Source organism: Apodemus sylvaticus, chromosome 2 (genome assembly GCF_947179515.1).
Source record: "Apodemus sylvaticus chromosome 2, mApoSyl1.1, whole genome shotgun sequence".
NCBI lineage: Eukaryota > Metazoa > Chordata > Mammalia > Rodentia > Muridae > Apodemus > Apodemus sylvaticus.
This window is the reverse complement of record NC_067473.1, coordinates 181,990,182-182,016,736: the sequence shown is the minus strand read 5'-3', so window position 1 is coordinate 182,016,736 and position 26,555 is coordinate 181,990,182. Positions and strand designations below refer to the sequence as shown.

General features: G+C 40.5%; 1 protein-coding gene across 8 annotated transcripts in view; it reads left to right on the top strand.

Annotated features, from left to right (window-relative positions):
* The window catches only part of Sox5 (SRY-box transcription factor 5), a 974,603-nt gene that overhangs the window by 908,066 nt on the left and 39,982 nt on the right, over positions 1 to 26,555 (top strand). For all 8 annotated transcript variants that reach the window (XM_052175238.1, XM_052175240.1, XM_052175244.1 and 5 more), the window contains one exon: positions 22,945 to 23,122. In XM_052175238.1, coding sequence (XP_052031198.1) covers positions 22,945 to 23,122 — 178 coding nt within the window. The remainder of the gene's footprint in view (positions 1 to 22,944; positions 23,123 to 26,555) is intronic.

The window sequence follows — 26,555 nt, the reverse complement described above, 5'->3', positions numbered from 1 at the left end:
TACCAGACACACGGTCTTCACTCTGTATTTTGATATGTGTGAGCCTTTGAAATACGCCATGGATGTAGCATGCTTGCAAGGTGCATTGATCTAAGAGTCACCCCAGAGAGCTCAGTGTCATTGTGGCTCCTATCATTAGCACTTCCTGCGCTGGGACAGATTTACGGTGTATGTAGCATAATCACCCTGTGATTTTAAATAGTTTTCCTTTCGTGGTCTCTCGTTATTCAGCTGTAACATGTTAATTGAAGTGTTCATATTTAAGCCCTGGGATATGCACTCTGCACCTTCCTTTTCTGCTCTGTTCAGTCAGAGGACATCTTCCTGCAGCTCAGTGCTTAACCATAGGTTTTCTCAGCTCCAGGACCATAAATGTCCAAACAGGCCGCCTGACAATATATTCTCAGGACCTAGAAAAGTGATAGTAGCTCTGTTTGTGGTGGAGAAACAACACAAATTATAAAGGAAAGACAGAACAGTTACAGCCTCTACATTAACTATAAAGGGGAAACAGCCTTGGAGGACTGAGGAAGTACCCTTTGTACCCCTCTGGCCTGGCCTCTGTCAGTCTTCTGCTGTTATTTAGAATGGTCTGTGCCTCAAACACAGCATGATAATGCACGCCAAATTTCTTTAATAACACACACCGTAGGAAGGAAAGGCTATTGGGTACTGGTCTACCTAGAAAGATCCACTGGGCAATGTTTGATCAATGACACTTGTCCTTTCCCTCCTGGGCTCAACCCAGATGAGAGTTTCTGACAGAAGGGCAGCGAGTTCCAGGCAGTTGAATGTAGGAAAGGTACGTTAGGGAAACCTAAGTCCTTTAGGGAGAGAAAATGGAGGCCTACAGAAGAGCAGCGTCCCAGAACAGCCTAGCTAAGCTCACAGGTCTTCCCCCACCCCCTCCGCAGAGACAGAGAGACAGAGTACACAGCACAGTCGCCTGTGCCCCTTCCTCTGGGGAATTCACATACAGCTCACATTTCTGAAAAAATTGAGGCAGCCGACAGAGTCTTCCACCCTCCATAATCAGGCTCTCATTAGAGACTTGCTCATTGGCCCCTCTCATCTTCTTCAGACAATGCAGACAGACTGTTGGAATAGAGAAAAAAGTGAAACTTTAGAATTGATCTCTTTATCAGTTTGTGCGCATGCTACCTAACATCCCTCTTCATAAATCAGGTCAAGGTTGGTGGCCCTCCTCACAGACAAGCACCAAAGCAGACGTGTAATGTTGCATTTGCGCCCGACTAATGCTGCTCAAGTTACTGAAAATACTGTGCATATATGTGCACTTGTGCGATTTCTGTCTGACCTCTCCCCCTTGAAAGGACAAAATTACTATTAATGCTTTCAAATGTCATGTGACAGAGAACAAAAAATAAATTAATATGGTCATTAAATAGGGGTAGACATGGGCATGAAACAGTAGAGATAGAACTCTTCTTACAGAAAGGGAGATAGTTGCAAAACTCATCTCCAGAGGCCTCGTTAGGAAGTGTGGCAATTTACTTAGATTAAGTGCAAAGAAGGCAGAGAAGGTTACTTAGTCCAGCACGCAAGGCATGAGGCCTTCTCACCTCTGCCTTGACTCCTGGAGTGACAGCAAACCGGAACCTCAGATCTAATGCAGAATAACTCCATCACCAGGAGGTTCCATCTTCGCTGGACTCTAGCCAGCTCTCAGTGACTTTATCTTTGCTGCTGAATAAGAGACAATGTGTTCATTTGCAAGTGACATGGAAATCCAATCCAAACTGGGTCAAGCAAGGCACAAAAGTACTCACATTAAGCTAGCAAACCATCCCCTTATTCTGCTTTCCCTGTCAGGAGTCCTGGTAGTACCATTGATGTGGTTTCTGCTCCTGACCTCTGTCTGTTTCCAAAGGTCTCCCTCTTCAGTATTCCTAGTCAAGACATTACTTGCATCTGCCACCCATTGATCCCACGCATATGCCCAGATACCTGCGGTCTCCCACATTTGCCTCTAGGCAGCAGCACCACCATCATCCACGAAACACTTGTTTCTCTTAAGATATTTTGTTTGGTGGGGAAAGACAGACTAGCAACCATTGAACAAGTCAGTTGCTTCTTTATGGTCTCAAAGAAGGAAGCATGGTCAGTAAGAGTGCTTGGGAACAGAAGAGACCTCTTGAGAAGTTTGGCAGAGGAGGTCAGCTATCAGACTGTCATTAACAAAAGGAAGAACTTAACAGTGACAGATTGGCCATCATGCAGACCCTAGGAGATAGAAGTCCTGGCCGACCTGAATTTACCATGTAGACCAGGAAGGCCATGAATGAACCACTATCTCTGCATGGGGAAAGGTTCTGAATGACCTTCTGAGCATCTCTCCTTTTTTTGATTGTTTTGACAAATTTATACATACACAGTGTATTTGTGTATTCATATCATTCCCATCCCCCTCCCTCCAATTCCTCCTGTGTTTCCCCCAACTTCCTCTCAAACTCATGAATACTTCTTTAATTACTGTTATTACTCATATGTGCATGTGTGCACATGAACACACACACACATACATACTTATACCTGCATTGTAGAATCTACCTAGACTACTTAGTGTTGCTCACATATATGTGCATGTGTCATGCTGACCGCCTGGTCTGAGACCTTTGTCCCAGCAGTCAGTGGTTGCCTATAGTACTTCACCAGTGGATGGAGTCTTATGAGCCTTTCCCCATGCATGAACGCATGTCACATGGTGTTACCACTGTGCAGATCTTGTTCAGGAAGCCATAGTGTTGAAGTTTCGCAGATGCAGCTGCCCTGTCATGTCTAGAAATCACCATGTCTTACTGCTGATACCTCAGTCCTCTGGCTCTTATTGTCCTTCTGCCTCTGCTTCTGCAATGTCCCCTGAGTCTCTGATGAGAGGTGGCACACTTCCTATTTGTCACAGCCCTCATCAAACAGCCATAAGGATGCAGACATTGTTTACCTTCCTGGGGGCAGTCTCGGGAATCTTTGTGCCCAAGGCAAAGTTGCTTTTTACAGTTAAGCTCCTAGGCCAGTAAACTCAGATTCGAATCATCTCCGCAAGGCATCCTTTGGAACCCTCTGGAATGTAGGCACTGCTGACATCCACAGCCACTGGAGGGACAAGACAGTTTGATTTGACAAATCTGTATTGATTGACACATCATTGTCCATTAAGGTTGTAGGAGCTGAAGATGGGCAAGGTGGCTGATCTTCGCAGCCCAGGCCCACAGTGCCAGCGTGGCAAGGACATGGCGAAACCCTCACATGTGGCTTGCGAGGGGAAGTGGATTTTATTTAGCCTGGAGTAGTTCCTATTTTTTATGTTTTTAAAGTGGAATCACTTTAGCCAACTCTGTGCTTGCTGCTAATATTTTCAATTAAAATGTAATTGATGTTAAGACAGCTACCTCTACAAGGCAAATTACAAGGTGCTCTTCGGTAGTCTTAGTTCGATACTGGTGTGAACCCAGTATTGATATCTACACAGTCAAATCAAAAATACAGCAAGGGCAATGAAAACACTACAGACTCTTTGCTGCTCAGGTGCCACGGTAAAACTCTGGTTGTGCTAGCACCTGACAGGGAAGCAGGAAGATCACAAGTTCAAGGCCTGCTCAGCTACAGGACGAGATGCAGCTTAAACAATGAGGTCCAGGGATGTAGCTCTCGGCCTGTGTACTTAACCAGTACACAAAAAGCCAGGCTCTAAATTCAGTTTTCAGCCCTGAAAAAAGTGTAATTGCTGTAAGTTAATGTATACTAGAGGCTAGGGATACTTTTACATGGGGCTGATGTGGATAGAAAGCTCAGCATTTGAGAACATGCACTACTCTCTCACAGAGCCTGAGTTCACATACAAAAGCAGAATATACTCTCTGAGACATTCATCTTATTTCAGATAGAGGGTTCAATATACATTATATGAGCTGCTGATAACATATAAATTATGGCATTTTGACGAATGTAAAATATGTATATCAACAAATTATATATATGTATACACACACATACACACACACACACACACACACATATATAAACATTATTAGATTTGGAGGAAGTAGCAAATAATTTGAAGGAAAGTTAATTTGTATCTTTTTAAGTATTCCAACTTTTTCTTGTTATTTTGGTAGTATATAACTTGAAAAATTAACTTGTACCCTGTTTTTTTATAGACTAAAACATCTCATTGTTATACCCAAAAATGATTTGACATTTATCCAAAACATTATAACCTTAGTATGATTTCAACAATACTCATGAAGTATTATTGAAGACTCTTAGGTGTCCATTTAAAAAATCAATGAGAGACTGGAGATATGGTTCAGCTGTTATGAGTTATGGATCTGATTCTTATTTTCAGAACCTGAGGATTCAAGATACTCTTTTGGCTTCTATAGCACCATCACACACATGCTCATATACACACTTGTCTAGGCAGCACATGGTACATAGACTTACATGCAGGCACTCACATATAAAATAAAGTGAAATAAAAGTAAATGAATCTTACCAAACATATACTTTACAAACTTCTGTAAAGTTCACATAAAGCATCTATGAGAAATTAGTGATATGATTTATTTAATCACATACTTTCATATATTCTTAGTATTTATTTTATTCTACTGCTATTTTACTTATGAAACTATGGCAATGTCTGCTTTATTGTATTTTATTCTATAGTGTGAATCCTTTTCAGATATACCTGTTTTCATACCTACTCCTGAACCTAAAATGTGGAGGTGACACTAATTTTACAAAGTTCACTTAAGGAGACATAGAGCCCTTTTAACTTTTTGAGACAGAGTCTAACAGAACAGCCTGCCTGAGTTGGAATTCTCTGTGTAGACCTGGCTGGCCTCTAACTCACAGAGACCCTCAGGACCCCAACCCCATGTGTTAGTCCAGGCATTACCATAGAAACAGAAACGGTCTTAATCCAGGGCCAGAAAACTGTCAACCATTAAGGTTTGAATCACTATATGCCAAATATATCTCAGCAAATTTATCACTTGATTACTATCAAATGTAGAAGAAAAAAGATGTACCCACCAGATACGTTCTGAATGGGCACATGACAGTAACTGTGAGTTTAGAGTCAGAGGAGTTTGAAAGGTCAGAGTTTACGTCTGAGGACTCCATAGCCTGAGATATGGGCACACACACCATGTGACGTAGATATGTGTGGCCTCTGTGTAGGGAACTTAATTGGACCTCCTTGATTATATCACTGCCTTTGAGAGTCACAGGACTTGAAAACACAATACCCAGCAGCCTCAGAAGTGACTCTTTCAACTATGCACAGTCAGTTGAGGCTGTATTCCGCAGTTCTCTTTCTCTGGGAACAAAGATGAGATGATTTTGTCTATGTACAAGCAACAATTTTTTGGTTATATACTACCAAAATAAAAGAAAAAAAAACTTAGAACACTTTACTAGATACAAATTTACTTCCCTTCAAATTATTTGCTACTTCCAAACATATCTAATACTATACTGTTTTCATAAAAACTGCAAATTTCTGTTGGCTCCAGTTCTGGTGCAATATATGGCGAAATCTATTTCCAGTACTAGGATACCACTGGAGACCAGCATCTAAATGGCCTGTTCAGGAAGTGAGAGACCTTACTTTTTCTTGTCTATTTTATAATTTGAGCTTTTCTGTTGTGCAGCTTTGATGGCTTTTGTGGATATTTCATAAATGGGGGGGGGGAGAATTTGTGAGCAGAAATAGAATAGATGAAGTGTTGCAAAAAAAAAAAATCTTTCTCTTGTGGTATTTTATTTCCAGTAGCACTTAAAATAACATGAGAGGAGATGATGCCATGAAGTGTGTTTTAAAAGTGTTGTGATGGTGGCAGGAATAGGTACAGATTTGTGTTTTCTATACTTCACTATGCAAGTCTTTGCAGGATCAGAGTTTCATTTAAGTCAGCAGGAGCCCGGTACTGAGGTCAGCCCCATGTGTGTATAGGGCAAGACAAGAATTTTGCATCAAATGATGGAATGTTGTGGTGCCAGTTTTCATATAGAATGTGCTATCACCCATCTAAAAATGGTGATTCCAGTTCAGTTTTGAGAGAACGGCTGATCGATTACGGTTTAGTACGTTTTTGGCAGTCACTTCCCGTCAGGATTCAGAGATTCACATCAAACCAGAATTCTGACCTGTTACAGCAAGTAAAATAATTTACACACTTGGAATTAAATCAATAAAGAGAGACCTGAGCCAGGACTGGAGAAAGAGCTTAGTGTTTAATGGGTCACCGGCTGTTCTTCTGTAGGACAAGGTTCCATTCCCAACACCAATAAGGTGGCTCACAGCATCTCTTAACTGTGCCCAGGTGATCTGATCTGTCCAGGCATCAGGTACACGTGTGGAACATAGACATACTTGCAGGCAAAACATGCATGCAAATAAGGCAAAAATAAGATATCAAAAAATAAAAATAAACAAACAGAGAGACCTGGAGTAAATGTTTATGTTAAAACAGTCCAGTGACAACAATAACTGAACCATTAGTTAACACCACGTGTGGTTTAAATTTTCATCATGTCAAGCTTTGAAAAGTTACATTTATTAGTACAACCTGATTTGAGGGAAAATGTCACTTTGGGGATGCCTTCTAAATCAATTGTGCAGCTTTTAGCTATTCAAATGTGAACTTTCCCGTTCTTTGCATAACCATATTGTTTTTCTAGAGTCTGAGGTAGGCCATTGAGAATTTGGTTGGACAAAGGGAAATATTCAAGTATTTTACAAAAGTATGCCTTTAAAATGTTGCTGAGCCTCAATTAAACAGCACAGGTCTACTTAAGGCACACAGTTAATAGCACAGGGCTTGTTTACATCACAACAGGGTCGTGCAGGAGAAGGATAATGGCCTCCCACATTTGAAAGAAACACTGTCAAGCTGCCCCAAGTTGCTGATTTTGGAGCTTGCCTGGAAGAAGCAATGTGTTTCTTCCCCGCCTTATATAATTTTTTAAAAATGTAATGAAGTGGTTCTCGTAGTTGTGGCTTCTAGCACTGGTTTCAGGAGATGAACTATGATATGCTGGATACCAAACAGAAGGAAAGAAGAGTGATGACCAAGCCTTGTGTAATGTTATGGGAAACACACACACACAAAACCACAATTAAAACGCTGGGGGGCGAGTGCTCTTAAATTGGGGCATAAACTATTGAAAGTTTCTAACTGGGATGGGGGGCAGGGCAGGGGTGCTACAGGACAGCACTGCAGCCTGCAGAGCATGAGCTGCCTTCTCCCCAGACTGAAGAATTCCCAGTGTGATTGGCAGTAAGTTCTCTCTAGACCTCTGAGTGGATTTGAGAATAAAAACACAAAGACAGAATGTCCAAAAGAGGCACCGTGCTGCCTTCCCATGGCATTCTGGGTGCTAGTCCCTCCGTGCTCCCCCATCTCTTTGCAAGCCTCTCTTCTGGTGCTCTAACTCACCCTGTCTTAACTCGTTTCTATCATTTCCCGTTCCTTCTCCATTCAGAGATTCTGCCTTCTTCCTTCCACCATTCATCCTGACACCTATGCAATGTGTTCTACCCCAAACATCACTTCTACTAAAACTGGGTTAGCTCATTGAGAGAAACCTCACAGCATACCCACTGACGCTGTCAGTAGCAGCTCAGCTCCTGTGAAATGTTCCCATCCATGTGACCCTCTAAGCCACTTGAGGGCAGGAATTTTAGAGTCCTACTAAGCGTAATGCTTGCCGCACTAGTTACACTGACCCTATTTGAAAAAGTGCTTTGTGTTCAGAGCCCAGAGCCTCGGATCATTATGGGAGCATTTCAAGATAACATAGGCAACATATAATCTTGCTTAGGAAAAGTAAATTCATATTCTTGGACTCTGGAGAAAGATTCCATATCCATAAAGATTATGGGATTGGGAGGTAGGGTTTTTCAGTATTTATTTTTCTAGATTAGGCTTGATACTCTAGATTTAGGAATTGTGATGACTGTAGCCAATGGAAAGATACAATGTATTGTAGAGTATATGTGTATGTCCATGTGTATATGCATGTATATATGGGCCTGATTTACAAACCCTTTCTGTGATATACAGGAAGTATTCACACTTTAGCACATTTTGCCCTGATTGTGAAATTTGCTTTGGTCTTGTGACTGGGGACAGCATACCATTAAAACTTGGTGGAGGAACTGGGTGTGGTATCCAGACTGCCTGTCATGCAGAAAGCCCTGTGTGTGATGGCCACCACTACATAAAAACATATGGAAGCACCTGCCTGTTACTCCAGCACTCTGGAGTAGAGGCGGGAAGATGGGAAATCAAGGTCATATTTAGCTACATTGTAATTTGAGTATAGCACGGGATACATGAGGCCAGGAAACCCAAGCAGTATTTTCATCAGATATAGGTTAATTAACTGGCTTTCTGTTTTACACATTAGCTTTATTAACTTACTAAGAATACATATTAAAGAGAGCAGCCTCCCTCCTGCAGAGAATAATCAGGTGATTAGACTTATTATGGGGATTTACTGGTTTGGTTACATTGTTTAGTTAATAGGCCAAGAGTAGAATTTTAGAAGATAAATCTTACTGGTTTGTTTTCCTGTTTTGTTTTGTTTTTATCTTTTTTGAGATTCTCTTTCTCTGCCTCTGGAATGCTAAATAATCCCTTAAGATAACAGAAAGGCAAGCCATCCATTTAAAGATAATATGTCTATGACATTTATGCATAGATTATATATAGCATTATGTAATCTTCCTCACTGAACATAACATATTGCATTATGCATAACATTTGCATTGTTACTTATTTAATATAATTTTACACAGATACAGCTTCATAGTATATATGCACATAAAACACACTGTGCAACATTACATATTATAAATACTCTTATAGAGAAGATTATTGTGTATATAATACAACTTATGCTGCAGTAACCAAAGGGACATATTCATTTTATGGGGTAATCTAGTAGATAAGAACACTATTTATAATAACCTAAAAGTCTAAGGTAGAATCACTCAATATTTTCTCCTCAATTCAGTCAAAGCATGAAGGTTGGAAGGTCATTCACTGGGTGAAGAGCCTGCTGTGGGTGCCAGTGTGAGAACCAGAGTTCAGATTCTTTCCACATCTGTGTAACCCCAGCACTGAGATACCCCAGGGGTTGCTAGACAGACAGCATCCTGGAAGAGAAGGACTCTGGTACCAACGAGAGGCCTGGTCTAAAAACTAAGATGGAGAGATGACTAATGAATACATTCAGTGTCCAACTCTGGCCCCAACACTTACTGTATGGGTGGTAAGTGTGCCTATTAGTACACACACACACACACACACACCCTTCTACAATGATGTCATTATAGTTGATATATAAAATCTTTTATGATATTCAGACTGGAAAATATATTATTCTTCTAATGGTATGGGCTGTGAAAAATTAAACATAAGGCATTACAGCTGAGTTCACTACACATTAATTATTTTAATTGACTATTTCTTAAATGAATATCTGATAAATCAGTCTCGCCATGCCGCACGTCCTGTGGCATGCTTAAGTAGAAGAGACACTTGAGAATCATTATTCTCTAAGGGCACTCATCGAAAGCCAAGATCATTACAGTTAACACCAAACTCTACCTGAGACGCACTTCTCAGCTTTCTTCACTTGGAATTGGATCTTCTTTGCCCTGCATCCTGGTTTTCCAGTATATAGGCAGAATATATGGTCCAACAAAGCACCTCAATATCCTGATAAAAAAATACTTTGTCTCCAGAATATTCTGCATAAGTAGCTGGCGACGCATGGAATTCCTTAATAACACATGGTTGCTCCTGTCACTGTTGTAAAGGAAGAGAATATCTCAATCAATTCATTGAGGTTGTCAGTTCTAAATCACAATCAGCTGGCCTATGCATACCTCTGGACCCGCCCAACTGAACTGAACATCAGCCTGGAAAGGACCCTAGGTCTGTCTAGTTAGTGGCTTAAAGTTCTATAACACCCTCATTCTCTTGAAGTGCTGTTCTTGTCCTAGTAACCCCAGAGGATCTGGGTAAGTGTAAACTTACATGTGTTTTATGTACAAACAAAAGTAGGTAAAATCATCATCATCATCATCATCATCATGATATACCTGGAGAGGTGACTTAGTCACAGGTTCCTTGCAGAGGACACAGGTTTGGTTTATAGAACTCACATATGTTGGCCTACAACTACTCTAACTTCAGTTCCATTGGATTTGGTAACCTTTACTGACATTGGCAGACACCTATATTCACATTCACACACACACACACACACACACACACACACACACACACAAACGAACACACAAACAAAAGAACACACACTAAAATTTAAAAGTAAACCCATTAAAAGCATTTGGAACTTTTACAGTGCTCACTAGAAGTATTTCTATATAAACTTTAGGCATGTTAACATGTTTGGAATTTTAACTGCTTTGCATGTTTCATGATTTGATAACCATGTTTCATGATTTGATAAACATATTCAAAGGCTCAATGTTGCCCAAATTGAGATCCTGTTCTCCTCCACATCCGATATAACATCCTCTTCAAACGTAAGACAGACATTGTGAGCTGTTGAGACCTTTTCTTGCTGCCCTTTTAAAAGACTGGTTAGCAAAACTTTGCTCTCGGGGTGGACGGCTTCCGGGATGAATGGCTACCGGGAGGGACAGCTTCCGGGGACGGGATGGATGGCTTCTGGGATGAAGAAAGCTGCAGAACTCTCAGTTCAGGGGTCATGTCTGGGAAGTGGGGCTGGTGGTCTCAGACTTCAGGACCAGGAACAAATGAGAGCAGGTGCAGGGCTTCGCATCCTTAAATATGGAAGGGAAAGTGGCTGGGGCTGTGGAGACTAGGATCCCACAGCAATAGAGGGATTCACGTAAATGTCGGGGGTGATACCTTCTGGCAGCTAGGAAATGCTGGGAGTAGTAGTTACAAATCTGCAGGTAAACCAAACAGACAGCAATGAATTAAAATAACTCCAGACATTAATGACTGTTGAACATATCAAACTCATTATACATGTGCTTCACAATGTCAGCATATTCCTCCAAAACTTTATGTAACAATGCATTGGACTACATTTATTTACTTCTTGGAAACTTTTTCTGTAACAAAATTGATTAAGAAAATTCTTTTACTTTCTTTTGGAGAAGGGAGAAATCAGTAAGAAGTGTACATTTAGACTCATGTTTTTATTTATTTTCTAGCATGTTGGTTATAAAAGGAAGGGAAGAGGAAAATGCCTTAAATTTGTCGCAATTGGCAAATGATTGCTTCTGATGAATGTATTGGGGTCTAAGGAGCGCTCTGCAAGCAGTTCAGTGGTCCTCGTTGGCGTTGTGTTTGCTGTTGCTTTGTAGATGGCTGGGACTGAGCTCAGGACCCCACAAACACAGAGTATGTAGAACACAGAGCTTTTACCCCAGTCCCCATTGTAAAAGCATTTAGAATAAAAACTGATATCAAATCCCAAAGAACAGTTTTTTTAGGACTTAATATCATCACCACTTATGCCTTCAGTTTATATCCCCCTGTATTCTCACAGTCCTAAATGTGTGAGGACCAACAAACACATAAGGAAAACTTCAATTTTGGTAAATTTTGCTAAAAAGTTCATTTAAACAACTCTATTTGGATGACAGTTTTGGACTTCATGGTTACAAAGAATTCATTATAAATAATTCAAAATAATGAACTGTGGACATTTTTGCTTTTTTAAAAACTATTTTTTTCTGTATGATATTTATGAAGATATTTCGTTAACCATTGAAATTCCTTAGCAGTTCACGTTTTCTTAAAATGTTCTATCTTTTAATGTCTAGAGTATAGATAAATCTCTTTTCTCTCCCATGATGCATTGCTGTGTTGTCAGTAATAAAGACAGAGATGGGACATGTAAGGGATTAATTCTCACAAGAAGAACAAAGTGTGATACCAGGGCACCTGGCACAGTAACCCCTTAGCTGAGGCCTCTGAACAGCGAGTCACACAGACCTCAGACCTACTTTTGGGGACAGGAGAAGAGACAAGGCTGTGAAGAATGAGATTTCAGAGCCGCACGACTTCCCTTGAAGACCCCGAGGTGTTGGAGGGATGCATTCTGTAGTTCGTGCAGCCCTCGGGGAGTGGATTGCTCCGTGTATATTATAGCCATGCAGATCAAACAACTCTTAGCTATAGACCATCTTTAAACACTTGCGTAAAGTGAAGAAAACAAGCACTTTATCACGAGTTGCTCATTGTTGATCTTAACCATTCCCCTAATTAGCAGTTAATATGATTTCCTCCATTTTCTGTTTGCAGACTCTGTGGGCATCAGGGTAAGTTGAAATGCTGATATAATACCTCAGACAAATTGTCTTTGATAGGGTAGGCAAGCTTGCATTACCCATAGGAGAACTTTAAAGAGAGCTTTCTGAAATATTTCATGTCTGATGCCTTCATTTCAACACTATAAATCAAAACAATGATGTAACAGGAAACTGCCCCAGACTCCCTGACCTTTTCTCCCTCTCCCTCTCTCTATGCTCTCTGTCTCTGTCTCCTCTCTCCTGCCTCCCTCTCTCCCCCACTGTGTGTGTGTGTGTGTGTGTGTGTGTGTGTGTGTGTGCCTGTTCCATCTTTCCTCAGGGTTCTCTGCCTTAGACAATTTGTTTCTCATCGAAGTCTCCCAAACTACAAGACATCAGTTAACTGTCGTAACTGCCGCTAAGCATTCAGCAGCCTGTCACAGTGGCTCACTTGACCACTAAGGATTGTTGCCCCAAGGACCCACACATATTCATATGTGAGCCCAGAACAGAGGCCTTTCATGAAATTAACTGGAGTTTTATCCAGTTGCTGGTACATGATTATACCTACTCCCCTCTCAGGTTCCTACCTAATAATAGTCACTTTGCTTATGTCTAAATACCCGCATAAGGTCTAGCAGGAACTTAAACCATAAGAGACTATTGATAATTTCTGAAAAGAAATTGTTGAGATTTCTGAGCTCATTCCAGATATTACATCTTGATTTGTTTCGGGATTACAGTTCATCAATGTTTTAATCTGATGTTTGGTTAGGGCTGGTTCTCTGTATGATAATCCCTCCCCCCAAGTTCAGTGAGTCAGCTGTGCCCCACTCCATGATATTTAGAATGTCTTCTTCCTGTCTTGTCTGCTGTTAATTCTTTTCCTAGATTCAGTGGTGATAATCCAGCCTAGTTACTGATGCTAGTGTCCTCAGTGCAGAGTTGGTGATAGAATTGACCATTGTCCCTCCCATGTCCCATGGATTGTAAACCAGTGAACCCTAGTGATTGCTCATGTGTGAGAATCCAGTCCCTCTGTGACAGCTTGGGTACCTCCCTATGCAACAGTGAATGACAGGAACACGAGCTTTCTAGTAACCACTAGCAAGCACTAGTAGTCATGGGGGTGTGCAACATATTAAAGATTTCATAAATTTCATTTAAAATAAAATTTTAAAGGTTTTGGAAATGTGCCTGTAGAGGCTAACAGGGGAAGCTGGCCTGGCTGTTAGCATCCAGTGTTGCTCTCTGTCCTTGAGCCTCGTGTTAAGGCTCTTTATTCGCTTTAGAAGCTGGCGTATATTACCCAGATATAATGACCAGCAGAGACCAAAGGGACCGTCGCTGTTAGGCTTATGACATCGTCAGAGACTCCAAGCTTAAACAAAGTTGAGTGTGAAACACCCTCTGTGTGCTACGGCCTCATGGAATGAATGGCTCTCTCTGTCAGGAGGTATAAGTGTCGCAACAGATACTGTTGACTATGTTTCTGTTCCATGTTTCTTCACACACAGGAACATTTGCAGACTTTCTGCATGAGGCTTTTCTTCTGTGATGGCAGGGTAAAGGAATTCTCATCTAACAGTTTTGGAAGTAAACGTATTGTATCAGTATACAGCACTGCTCTAGAACATTATAGGAGAGGAGAATTTAGATTGAGAGAAATTCAAAGTACCAAAGTTCAAATGTAAAGTTTAAAAGGAAAGGATTAAAATGCTAAATGAGAAGAAAAGGTATAAACCAACTGTGCCTACCTGGTTCTCAAAGTGTTACATCTAAATCGGGGGACTTTCCTTACAAGTGAAACTCCTTATCCGAGGTCAGCTGGCTTACCAAGGAGCTTTAGCTCCTAACTGGGAATGATAGACTCCCCCAGAGTGAGGTGTTTGACTGTTGAAACTCAGGCAAGATTGTTAACAGAGATGGAGAGAAAGGACAGTGGTACCACGTGTCCTGCAGCACAGACAGCCACCCAAATCAAATGATTACGGCCCCAAATAGTCCTAGTGACAATGACCAATGCGTCTAGCTTATCATAGTAGGAAAAGGTGTGTGTGTGTGTGTGTGTGTGTGTGTGTGTATATGTGTGTGTGTGTGTGTGAGAGAGAGAGAGAGAGAGAGAGAGAGAGAGAGATGTGTACCTGTATGTGTGTGTATCTGTATGTGTTTATGTGTGTAGGAGTGTGTATATCTATGTGCACAGGTGTGTGTGTGTGTGTGTGTATGTGTGTATGTGTGCAGGAGTGTGTATATCTGTGTGCACAGGTGTGTGTGTGTGTGTGTGTGTGTGCAAGTGCAGAGACCAGAGACAGGCATTGGATATCCACTTCAATCATTATCCATCTTATTTTTTGAAACAGTCTCTTTCTTTTTTTTTTTTTTTTTTTTTTTTTTTTTTTTTTTCACTTTTTTTTTTTATTTGATATAATTTATTTACATTTCAAATGATTTCCCCTTTTCTAGCCCCCCCCCACTCCCCGAAAGTCCCGTAAGCCCCCTACTCTTCCCCTGTCCTCCCTCCCACCCCTTCCCAGTTCCCCGTTCTGGTTTTGCCAAATACTGTTTCACTGAGTCTTTCCAGAACCAGGGACCACTCCTGCTTTCTTCTTGTATCTCATTTGATGTGTGGATTATGTTTTGGGTATTCCAGTTTTCTAGGTTAATAACCACTTATTAGTGAGTGCATACCATGATTCACCTTTTGAGTCTGGGTTACCTCACTTAGTATGATGTTCTCTAGCTCCATCCATTTGCCTAAGAATTTCATGAATTCATTGTTTCTAATGGCTGAATAGTACTCCATTGTGTAGATATACCACATTTTTTGTATCCACTCTTCTGTTGAGGGATACCTGGGTTCTTTCCAGCATCTGGCAATTATAAATAGGGCTGCTATGAACATAGTAGAGCATGTATCCTTATTACATGGTGGGGAATCCTAACAGTCTCTTTCAATGAACCTAGAACTTAGTAGTTTCAGTTTGACCTGCTGGCCAGTAAGCCCTAGAGATCCTCCTGCCTCCACACCCCAACCCTGGGGTTATTATGGGTAAGTGTGACTGCTGAGGAATAAGAATCATCTCCTCATGCTTTTACAGCAAGCACTCTGCCTACTGAGCCACCTCCCCAGACCCATACTCTTGCTATCTCTGTAGCACCCACCTGCTTATATAGGAAATGTCTGTCCATTGTAAGAAGGGGCTGATGGCACAAAACACCAGAAGGCAGCTACTACTGAGGGACGCTCCAGAGGCTATCAGAGGAGAGCTGTGTATAGGAAAAATGGATTTCTTTCATGTAATAAGTCTTTCAAATTTCTCTCTCTCTCTCTCTCTCTCTCTCTCTCTCTCTCTCTCTCTCTCTCTCTCTCTCTTCCTTCTCTCTCTCTCTCTCTTTCTCCTCTCTCTCTCTCTCTCACCTCTCACTCACTCTTAAAATTGAGTATACGATATAAGTGATAGTCTACAAGGTACACCTTATTCTTTTCTATGTTTTCAAGTGTGCACATGCATATATGTATGCATGCATGTTTGTGTATGTTTAAGATTTGTAGCATGAGTTGTTAAATTACAAAACTGGGGTATGCCCCCCTGGAGTATTACTAGGGAATTAGCAGAGGGCATTTCAAATAACAAATGTGGTGATGAAACTTGCTAGAATAACCTTAATTAAAATAAGTAAGTCAGAGTTAAAGAAGTGCTGACTTAGACCCTGGGTGTCACGATCCTCAGACTCTAGGCCTAGAACCCACTTTCAGAGGGATCGTGCAGGGGCAACAGTCTGTGGGAAGATGGAGAATGGAAGCCAATGGGAAAGGAGCAAGTTGGAGCTGAGCTACAGGACTCAGGGCCTGCGATGTCCGAAGGCATCACCACCACCACCACCGTGGTGAAAGCATGCCTACCCAAAATGTCCAAACTGGGCGTGCATCTCTTAATGTGAAACTCAGAATGCAAAGGTTGGTTGTTAATAAGCAGCTCCCATCCTGAGCACTTTGTATGGTGGCTGAGTTGATAAAGCTCTATGGACAGCTAGTACTCTGTGTACAATAGCCATTGATAAATGGAGGAAATGCTGCTTAACTAATGATGGATGGATAGATTTTGGACTATGGATTTTTAAATATTTATTTACTATGTGCATTTGTATGTGTACCATTGAAGCCAAAAAGAAAAAGTCAGATGCCCTAAAAGTGAAGTTACAGGCTGCCATGAGTTCACAGTTAGAACGTAAGCTGAGAATTGAACCCAGGCCCTCTCCACCAGTAGCCTAAACTCTAAGCTATCCTCCAAGTCCTAATGTCAGATTATTGACTGTGTTTGTGTAAACTTACCCATTTCCATATAAGCAATATAAAAGTTAAGTAGAAAATAAATGATTGATTTCTAATAACTAATTTAGGTAAAATTTTCAGGCAGTGGAATTTGAGAACACCTTGACCTGGCCACACCAGACAAACAGTTATTAGTAATAATGAGTAAAAATTGAAAACATATGTTCTGAGAGTTATGATTATTTGCATATTATCAGGTGAGACTTTGCCCCTACCACAAGGGTATGAAAATGCTTCCTGTGGTAAAAGTCAAAGATGAAGATCAGAAAAGCTCAATGAAGAACTTAAGGTGCTGACAGCTCAGGTTTTTAACTCCTGAAATTCCCTTGGAATGAAAAAGGAGACTAAAAAGCAGAGAGAAAGAAGTATCCATTTCAGCTTCTGAAGAAAACCTTCACCTTTCTTAGATAAAATGTCAATACAAAAACAAATTCATGTTTCGTACTCATTGGGGTTTTTTCGAAGTATGAAAACTATGTGCACTATTTAAATTTTGTCAGCTGGACGCAAGCTGGGGTCATTTGGAAGAGGGAACATCAATCGGATAAATGTGGACATCCTTTGACCTGTAGACAAGTCTATGAGGCATTTTTCTGAAGATGGATTACAGTGAGAAGGTCTGGCCAACAGTGGGTGGTGCCAACACTCAGTAGCTGGTCTTGAGGTCTATAAGAAAGCAGGCTGAGTAAGCCATGGGAGCAAGCCAGTAAGCAGAGCTCCTTGTAGACTCTGCATCTGTTCCTGCTTCCAGGTTCCTGCCTTGAGTTTCTCCCATTTTCTTTTTCAGCGATGGCCTGTGAGTTGGGAAGCGCTTTAGCCCTTTCCTCTTCATGCTGGGCTTGGTCATCCTTTCATCCCACAACAGAAAGCAAAACAAAGGCACATACAATGTAAAGGGGCATGTTCTCAAAAGTAAACCAAACAGGAGCTACGACCTGAAATGTATTTTAATTTTACCTGTCTTACTATTTGTATAAAATTGCCCCGTGGTCTCCCAAGGATAGGATTTCTTAATTATCACTATTAATTAATCTACATTCACTGCTTCCTCCAATTCACTTGCTTATCTATTTGTAGGGTTGCCTCTCTAGGATACAGTTAGATCAAGGCCTCTGTGCCTCTACTGCTCAGACCATAGCTGTTAAGTGAGGTGTTAACTCTCACCAAGACAAGACTCAGTGGCCGCCAAGGAATGGAGCTCAGCTTCGATCTCACCCATTTCATATTCCCAGGCAACAAGAAGGAGCCAGCAGCTTATTAAAAGTTATCTTCAACAATAAAATCCTAAAACTTTACTCGGCAGATTCAGCTTTTTCTTGTACCTTGTAGGGAGCTTAGATTGCTGAGATTAAAAACACTCTGACCAAAGTCAACATAGGGGAATAGGGTGTTTATTTGGCTTACATATCCAGGCTACAGTCTGCCATTGAAGGAAATCAGGGCAGGAACTCAAGTGTGAACTTACAAAAGAGACCATGGAGCAGTGCTTCTAGCTCATTAGGCTCATGCTTTGCTAGCTTTTGTATACAGCCCAGGACCACCTGTCTAGGGAATGGTTCTACTCACAGTGGGCCAAGATTTTATATTAATTAACAATTGAGAGACTCCCCTATAGACATGCCATAGGGCTCTCTTACAAAGAAAATTACTCAAGACTACTTTTCCAGAAGAGGCAGGGAGAAGATTATAGGAGCCAGAAGGCCAAGGCCACCACAAGAACATGGCCCACAGAATCAACTAACCAGCTCATAAGGGCTCACAGAGACTGAAGTGACAATCAAGGAGCCCGTATCAATAGTCGGGAAGCCTGTCTGGATGGGACCTAAGCTCTCTGCTTGTATGTTATGGTTGTGTAGTATGGTGTTCTTGTAGGACTCCAAACAGTGGGAGTGAGGCTGTCTTGACACTTATTGGAGCATGTCTTATCTTTGGTTGGCATCCCTTGGAGGCCTGCTCTTTGCTGAAGGGAAACAGAGGAGAGGATCTGAAGGAGAGAGGGCATGAAGGGGAGGGGCTTGGGAGGACGAGAGGGAGCTGGAAATGCAGTCAAATGGAAGATTTGAGAAGAGAATTTTTAAAAAGAGTACTTTCCCATATAATTCTAGACTATATCAAATTGAAATTAATGATACTAGGACAGAAATATTTTTTTCTCAATAAGCAGTCTAAATATATCAACATTTTGAAATATTTTATGTAATGTAGCATAGACAATAGAGAATCACAAAAAACACAAAAAGTTACATAAATTGGCTGCATAACCTTTTTTCTGGTACGTAAAATAGCAGGCATGCATATGACTCCACTCTCTTGCATTTACTTGAGCCTTTGTGTGATTTTGTGATGTGACTAGCTATGAGGTAAGATCAGAGCTTCAGAAGATACAGCCAGTCAGCCTCTTAAACTTTAGGATAAAAGTCGTCATGTAAGCTAAAAGAGCATGACATGTTGAAGCCAAAAACTGATCTTTTGCTAAAATTATCTGAGCTTCTTCCAATAAATTGTTGGTTACTTGATTGTATCAAAGGTGTAGGCAGAGCCTGGGGGCACACAACTGTGACCCCACACTTGAGAGGGAGAGACAAGAGGATCAGGACAACAAAGAAACAAAAATCACTGTGGTATTGAAGATTAAACAAGCGATTTGGAATATCTATAATGAGATCTACAAATGTAAATAACTGCCTTCCATGAGTTGAAATATGTTTACCTCAGCTTACATGTCTGTTTATGTTTAGATTTTCCTAAACCATTTATCATTTGGAGCTATTCAAAAAGTAAATAAAATCCTGGGGACTATCATTTTATGTATAAAAGAAATAATTACAAAGTAACAACATTTATAAAAGTTTTATTGTGGCAACCTTGTTCAACAATTGGTTGAGTAACTCAAAAGAAATTGCTTTCCACCCTGTGTGCTGGCAGATTGGAGACAAATGTTTTCCTGACCTTGGAAGTTACTTAGCATCTTTTGTATGTGAATTACTTATTTATATCTTAATGTATGCTTTCCTGGTAAGCATAGAGGTTGTCCGTGATAGGTTGCTCAATTTTTTTTCTTCTAAATAAGACACTGCAAGTGAAACACAAGGTAGAAAATGTTGTACCATCTATGTTTATGCCCATATTCATAACATACATCCTAAGTCACAGGCTAAGCCCATCTTTCAGTTAAGTGCTGTAGAATTCTTATTCAGCCAAATAAACAATAATTAATAGAAAACTGGGACAGTTCTCTAAGTTTCCTGTTCTTCATGAATTATGACCCTTGCTTTATGATCTCACCAGCAGTAAATTATTAAAATTGATGAATTGTGAGATGTAATATCATGGGCCAAGATTATGTATGCAGTTCCCAGCATTAGGATCATGCATGTTAGTTCTGATTAAATCCACCAGTAGCCTGTCACACTGTGGAGGAGAGACTGAAAGGGCAAATTTGAATGACATTTCTATCAAATTGGAACTGTCGACCTGTCATATGTCCTTGGGGCCCTGCACTTTTTGCCTTTCAGACATTGCATTGCCTTGAAGGAAATATTGAAAGTTCCAGTGCACCCTGCATCTGCAGTGTGCACAAACAATCGAGTCACCTGTCAGCGTGCACCTGTAATAACTGTTAATGTTTAAAGCCCAGACATGTGACATTTCATCATGTCAGGATCCCCAGTCCCCTCAGGTTCACCGGTAATGTCACCCCTCTTCCTGGGCCACAAGCATACTCTCTGATTGTGTACCCTACTTCCACTCTGACTCTGATAATACACCCTGTCCTGTCTTCCTGTCCTTTGTCTACGTAGTCAAGGGCAGTCATTAACTTTCCCAACCTCTCCCAAAAATGTATCACCAGAGTTATTGATCTCATCCTAAGAATGTTCCAGGTCTGTGACTGAAGCCCCAAGCCTCACACAGAGCATGAACATAGCAGGGAGAAGAACATATGGGATGCTTATAGCTAGCTACACCACAAAGTAGCATTACTAATCTACCAGGCTGTCAGGATGCTAGACTCCACTGATGGAGTACAGATTCTTATCCCAGAACTCCTCTCTCCACCTCCCTCACCTGGCCAATCTTTGTAGCACTAAGTTTTTATCCACACACTGTTTCTAATTTCATTAGTATATATCTCAACTAAATTTTGAAGGCTGCAGTCATGTTACATAGTTTAAATTGTGTGCCCTTCCATTAAAGAAGTTTTCTGAAACAGAGTGAAATCTTTTAAAAGTGCCTCCTTTATAAGTCAATAGCTGTCAACCTTTTGGAGTACATTAGAATCACTGGAAAATACTTCTTTAAACCCAGGTTGCTGGGCCCCACCTCTAAGTACCTGCAACAGTTGGCCTTGAACCAGTTCTCAGGTTCTACAGGCAGTGCTGGCCCATGAACAGCTCTTGTTCCATGAACTCTATTTCCATGCAAAGGATAAGCGTTACTTCACGCTCCTGCCAGCCCAGGCATCTAGAGGTTCTGTCTGAAGAGCTCAACTGAGCACTTCACCTCAGTAGGATGGATATACTTGGGGCTCCATACCATGTTAAGTGTAAAAATAAATGGTTCCAAGTCATATCTCCCCATCAGTAAGGGAACTATTTTATTTTACTACTCATCAAGAGTCTATTAATGGACATAATTTTGTATAATGCCTATTAACATACTATATATTTCTAATGATGTCAGATGGCCAATATGAATTACCTCATTGATTTAAAAAATGTGCTTTTCTTTGTAACACAAATCATACCTTAAGAAAGAGGTTTTAAGAATAGTTATACCTAGTCTGTTTACAGGTTTTCTAAGTGCACAGAATCTATAACCTAATCATGAGCCCCTTTCAAGACACAAATGTGTACTACATACCTATTATAAAAAATCACAATTTTTATGAAATGATTTTAATAGCTTGTTGATGTATACACACCATATATATATGTGTGTATGTGTATGTAGGTATGTCATTTCTACTGACTGATAATCTAAAAATTGCAGTTATATTTAAGTGTAAAACTTCTACCTTTTTAGTCTATTTTTAAGAGGTAGAAAAGTTTAATTGTAGTGAGAAATATTTCCAAAATTTGTCCATATATAAACATATACATAAATTTGTATCTAGAGATATATATGCATGTATATAGTGAGAAGTTGTAGCAATTAGCATATGTTTATTGGCTAGCTATTTGCCCTATTTGATTAAAGATCATTTCACTTTAAAACAAAATTTCTGCAATTGATAAATATCACATATACTCTGAACCTATGAAATAATATTTAAAAGGAAATCTCTATTCTACAGTACTGATTATACTGATATAGATTCAGATTATACGGAATCAGATATAAACAATTGCCAGGACATTCCAGTTTTCAAGCATAGCACAGAGATGGAATGGTTTGCAGGATGAGGGCAGAGTAGAGCTGCTGTGTCTGGTTCCCATGATGCAACAGAAATGTTCCCAGCTGTAATGTACCCATAAATGTTATGTGAGTGACAGCTCGGGAGCTAAGAGAGAAGAAGCCTCTACCAAGCAGCATTCTTCAAGTGCAGAATAACTGAGGTCACTAACTGTACTGAATCAGTCTTAGACAGATGCTTGTACCGTGTGACTTTACAAGGAATATTTTGAACATCTTGTGGATTTTACATTATGACCATGGTGGTATTTATTTAGGTGTCTAGGTAGTACATGTTACCACAATACTAATCATGTTTACTTTAATTTGTAGATGAAAAGCTAAAATTGCTTTTATGAAACATAGGGGGCATGATTGTTTTCTTAGAACAATTCTTTTTCTTTCTATATTCAATTGGGAGAGCAGTTCTGAACAGAGGCATACATCCATGAATTGTACAGGTGCTACCTACCTCTATACCTAGACAAAAAATGCTTGAAAATTAACTGGCCTGTTCCAGAGATCAAAAACAAACAAATAGAAAAGGCTGACCAGCATCATAATTGTAAATGAACTGTGCAAAAAATGTCTCACAATGGAAGCGCACATAGGAGATTGGTTCTGTAAGAGTCATTCTTCTGGGCTGTATCCCAAGACCGCTTCCTGTGGGCAGCAGAGGGCAGGGGTGTGTGCTTTCTGTTATACAATGAGGACTCTGTAGAATGTAGTTGAAAGTGATGCTGTGTCCACAGCTAAGCAGACATTGCGATGTTGGGAGCAAATGTTCAGAGGACTGATGGGAAATGACAGGCTGTTTACCTGTGCTTTCTAGATGCTTCTGCTCAGACTTGCCTTGTCACAGCTCATGTTCTGATGATCCTTGCAGGATGAGGTGGCCCAGCCACTGAACCTATCAGCTAAGCCCAAGACCTCTGATGGCAAATCACCTGCATCACCCACCTCTCCTCACATGCCAGCTCTGAGAATAAACAGTGGGGCGGGCCCCCTCAAAGCCTCTGTCCCAGCAGCATTAGCTAGTCCTTCAGCAAGAGTTAGCACAATAGGTAAGTTCTATTTCTCTTGTTCTTGTTGCTTTTCCCTTCACGGCATTGGAATACAATCATCTAAGAAGGCTACATGTGGCTTGAGCCTGTGAGGGAGAGGTAATTGGAGTTACTGTCCTAAGGTCTGGTTTAAATAAGCAAGTGACATTTCTAACTCAGTCTGATTGCTACTGACCCTGAAAATCTGAAAGTGTGAAACTTTACCTTTTAGTTTATCTTTTAAAGAGGCATGAATGATTAATTACAATGAAAATTGGTTCCAATTGCTTGCTCCTAAGTGACTTACCTCTACTATCACTGAGATGATTTTATTGTTGTGATGTGCATGAATATATGTAAAATATATACTGAGGAATACATTCTGTTTGGGTCAACTATTAGCCATGAGATGTGAAATTTGTTCTGTTCTATTCTGGTTGGAAATTCCATTTGAACATACCCAGAGTTTGTGAAGAGTGGTACCTTCGGTTTTCCTGCAGCTGTTATTCCTCACAAGTTAACCAACATTATTATTTTTATTTTTCATACACAAATTAAAATACACACAATCAATACATTTATTTTTTCTTTCTGATTGGGGAGCCTGTAGCATAGTTTAACCATAGGCACTACATATGTCTTATAATGTAACTCATAAACACTGAAGGCCACTCCAGAGCACAACTATAATCCTGAGTCAAAAAGGAGATTGCTGCTTTTGACTGGGAAGAATCAAGCTAGACTAACTTACAAATAGCAGTACCCAAACTAAACTTTTAATAACCTCTATAGTCATAGACACTCTAGGCTGTAAGAAAAGAGAAAAAAAAAAACAACAGAGAAATATGTGTCTGTGAAATGCAGGGACTTTGTTAAAGAGCAGACTAACATGTGGCACATAGCTAAATAACATGTAAACAAACAAACAAACAAACAGCATGTAGTAAAAGTCATGGATGGAGTGAGGTGAACACTCTCAGGAGATTTTGGCCATTTTCTTCCCAGAGCGGTGTGATCAGAAATTAACAGTATTTGCAAGCAAACAGCATTGCTCAGTGAAAGCACCACTGTTGTATAGGGTTATGAGGGTATCACACACTATAGAAATAGGCAAAGGGGATTCTGGAGGGATGCAGGCGTAGTCTGAAAAAGTCACAAGTACTACAGTGGAGACAGGAGAATGGGTGTTTCAGTTCTCAGTAAACAAGGAGAAAGCAGGACAAAACTGCAAGGGGCAGTTATGAAATGTAGTGCAAGTTGAGTCACAAGAACAAGGAAGCTTTTAGTTACATGTGCTCAGGGGGAGACTGTGGCACTGTTTGCTACATCAGAGAGGTAGAGGTGAGCTAGGCTGTTAGCTGCGGAGATTATTGCGTGACTGGAGCAGTTCACCAGGGATGAGCATGACTGGTAAGAAGTGAAGACCCACAGATGCCTCCAATGTATTCTTCGATAACTGCGATATAAAACCCAGCCCCAAACCTTAATATACATGTCCCCAGTTGCAAAGGGGAAACTCAGCTACCTATTATTGCCTTAAGATAGTTCAAATGATCACGGGGAGGATGCTGGCCAGAGACACAGATCCCTGTGGACCTCACTGGAGGTACGCAACTCGCTTTCCTAGCTGGTAGTTGGAGACCTCCGTTCTTGGACACACAAACCTTCCCTGCAGTTATGCATCACGTGGTAGGAAAGCTTCCCAGTGAGTGACCCCAGAGGAGAGTAGAGGAAGCCGTGGTGTTTGTGACCTGCTCAATTCCCCCACATCTGTTCTGCTATTCTGAAACTGAACCATAGAAAAGGGGAATAAGCCTCCAACGTTTGAGGGGGAAAAGTCTCAAAGATGATTTGAACACATTTTTAATATACCACACATTTTTTTAGGTATAAAACTGTCTAAAAAGACTTTAAAACAAATGAAGATCAGATGCTATCTAGGTAGTGTGGGGGAAGTTCTCAGTCAGTGCAGAGTAACTAGGAGAAATTCAGGGAGGTCACACTGCAGGGAAAGCCATCGGGTAGGCACTATGGGAACACCATCAGACCTTCAGCCAACTAGAAGATCTCCGGGTAAAAACTTTAAAAATCTCACACTGGAAAGAAATCTTTCTGTGAGCAGTTTGGGATAGATGCCCTTACCTCATGTCACCTTTGAACTCATAAAAGCACTTTATCTATCTATCTATCTATCTATCTATCTATCTATCTATCTATCTATCTATCTATCTAGAAGTAACTGTGGAGGTCAGGTAGACCTAGGTTTAAAATGGGGATGGATGGATAGATAGATAGATGATAGATAGATAGATAGATAGATAGATAGATAGATAGACAGACAGATGATAGATGGATAGACATATAGACAGTTGCATATTCCTCTCCAATGAAGAAGAGAAAAATGGAGAGATACACGGCACTGAAAGAGAGTGAGAGACGCTATCATAGCAGAGAGGGCTCTGAATGGACTTGCCTTGGGAAGGCAGAAGCTCCATCTTTGGTTTGAGACAGAAGGAAATAGAAAATTGGTCCAGAGTCAGGGAAATTGAAAACTAGACAGAGCAAAAGGCATTTCCAAGTACTATGATTTCTACAAAGCAGAACTCAAGGTAATTTACTGGTACTGATTCAGCACAGGGTGGGGCCAGAAGCCAGTAAGAACCAGAGAAAGCTGAAGTTTGGGACCTGCATGTGCCTCTCAGGGCTGTGCTCTGACACTAACTCCTCTGCACATTGTCCTAAAGGACAGGTGCAGATCAGCTTCAGTGGACTGAGTGTGTAAGAAAATATTTGATCTGGCAAAAAGGATTCACTTCCTTAGACAAATGGAGGTCATAAATATCATAGTGTTGACATATGGCCTACTTTTAAAATATTACTCAAACCCTGCTTTCTAATATAATGATTATACATGTGCATATATATATACACATATATATTCATATATGCATGTCCATAGATAGTTTTACATCAGCATTCCCAAAGATTAGGTATGGACAAATATTTTATAAAGGCAAGAGTGTATTTAATGATATTTATCATATGGCTTTCTCTATCACTGTAATAAAACATCTCTTTTCCCCACCTTGTAAAAATCATTTTACCATATCTACAGCCCTCATATTTTCCAAGGGTTTGAGGCCACTACAATTTACTTTTCTCTTTTCAACAAATGTAGATGTTGAAAGCTGAGACTATAATGAGAAATAATGTAGTTGGGTAAAAGCCGGGAGGATTAATGGTGTTGTAAAGGTCACCCTGAAAGAAAAATTAATGTTTTAGGCCATTAATAAACCATGGAAAACTGTGGACCGAAAGATAACTTTGAGTTATCATTAATGACACCAGCTCTTTGCTATCTATCTATTAGCCACACATACAGAAAGTGAGTTTTTAAGGTTGGTGGCCAATCTACTCTAATGAGCATGTTCTACAAGAATACTTTTGATTGACA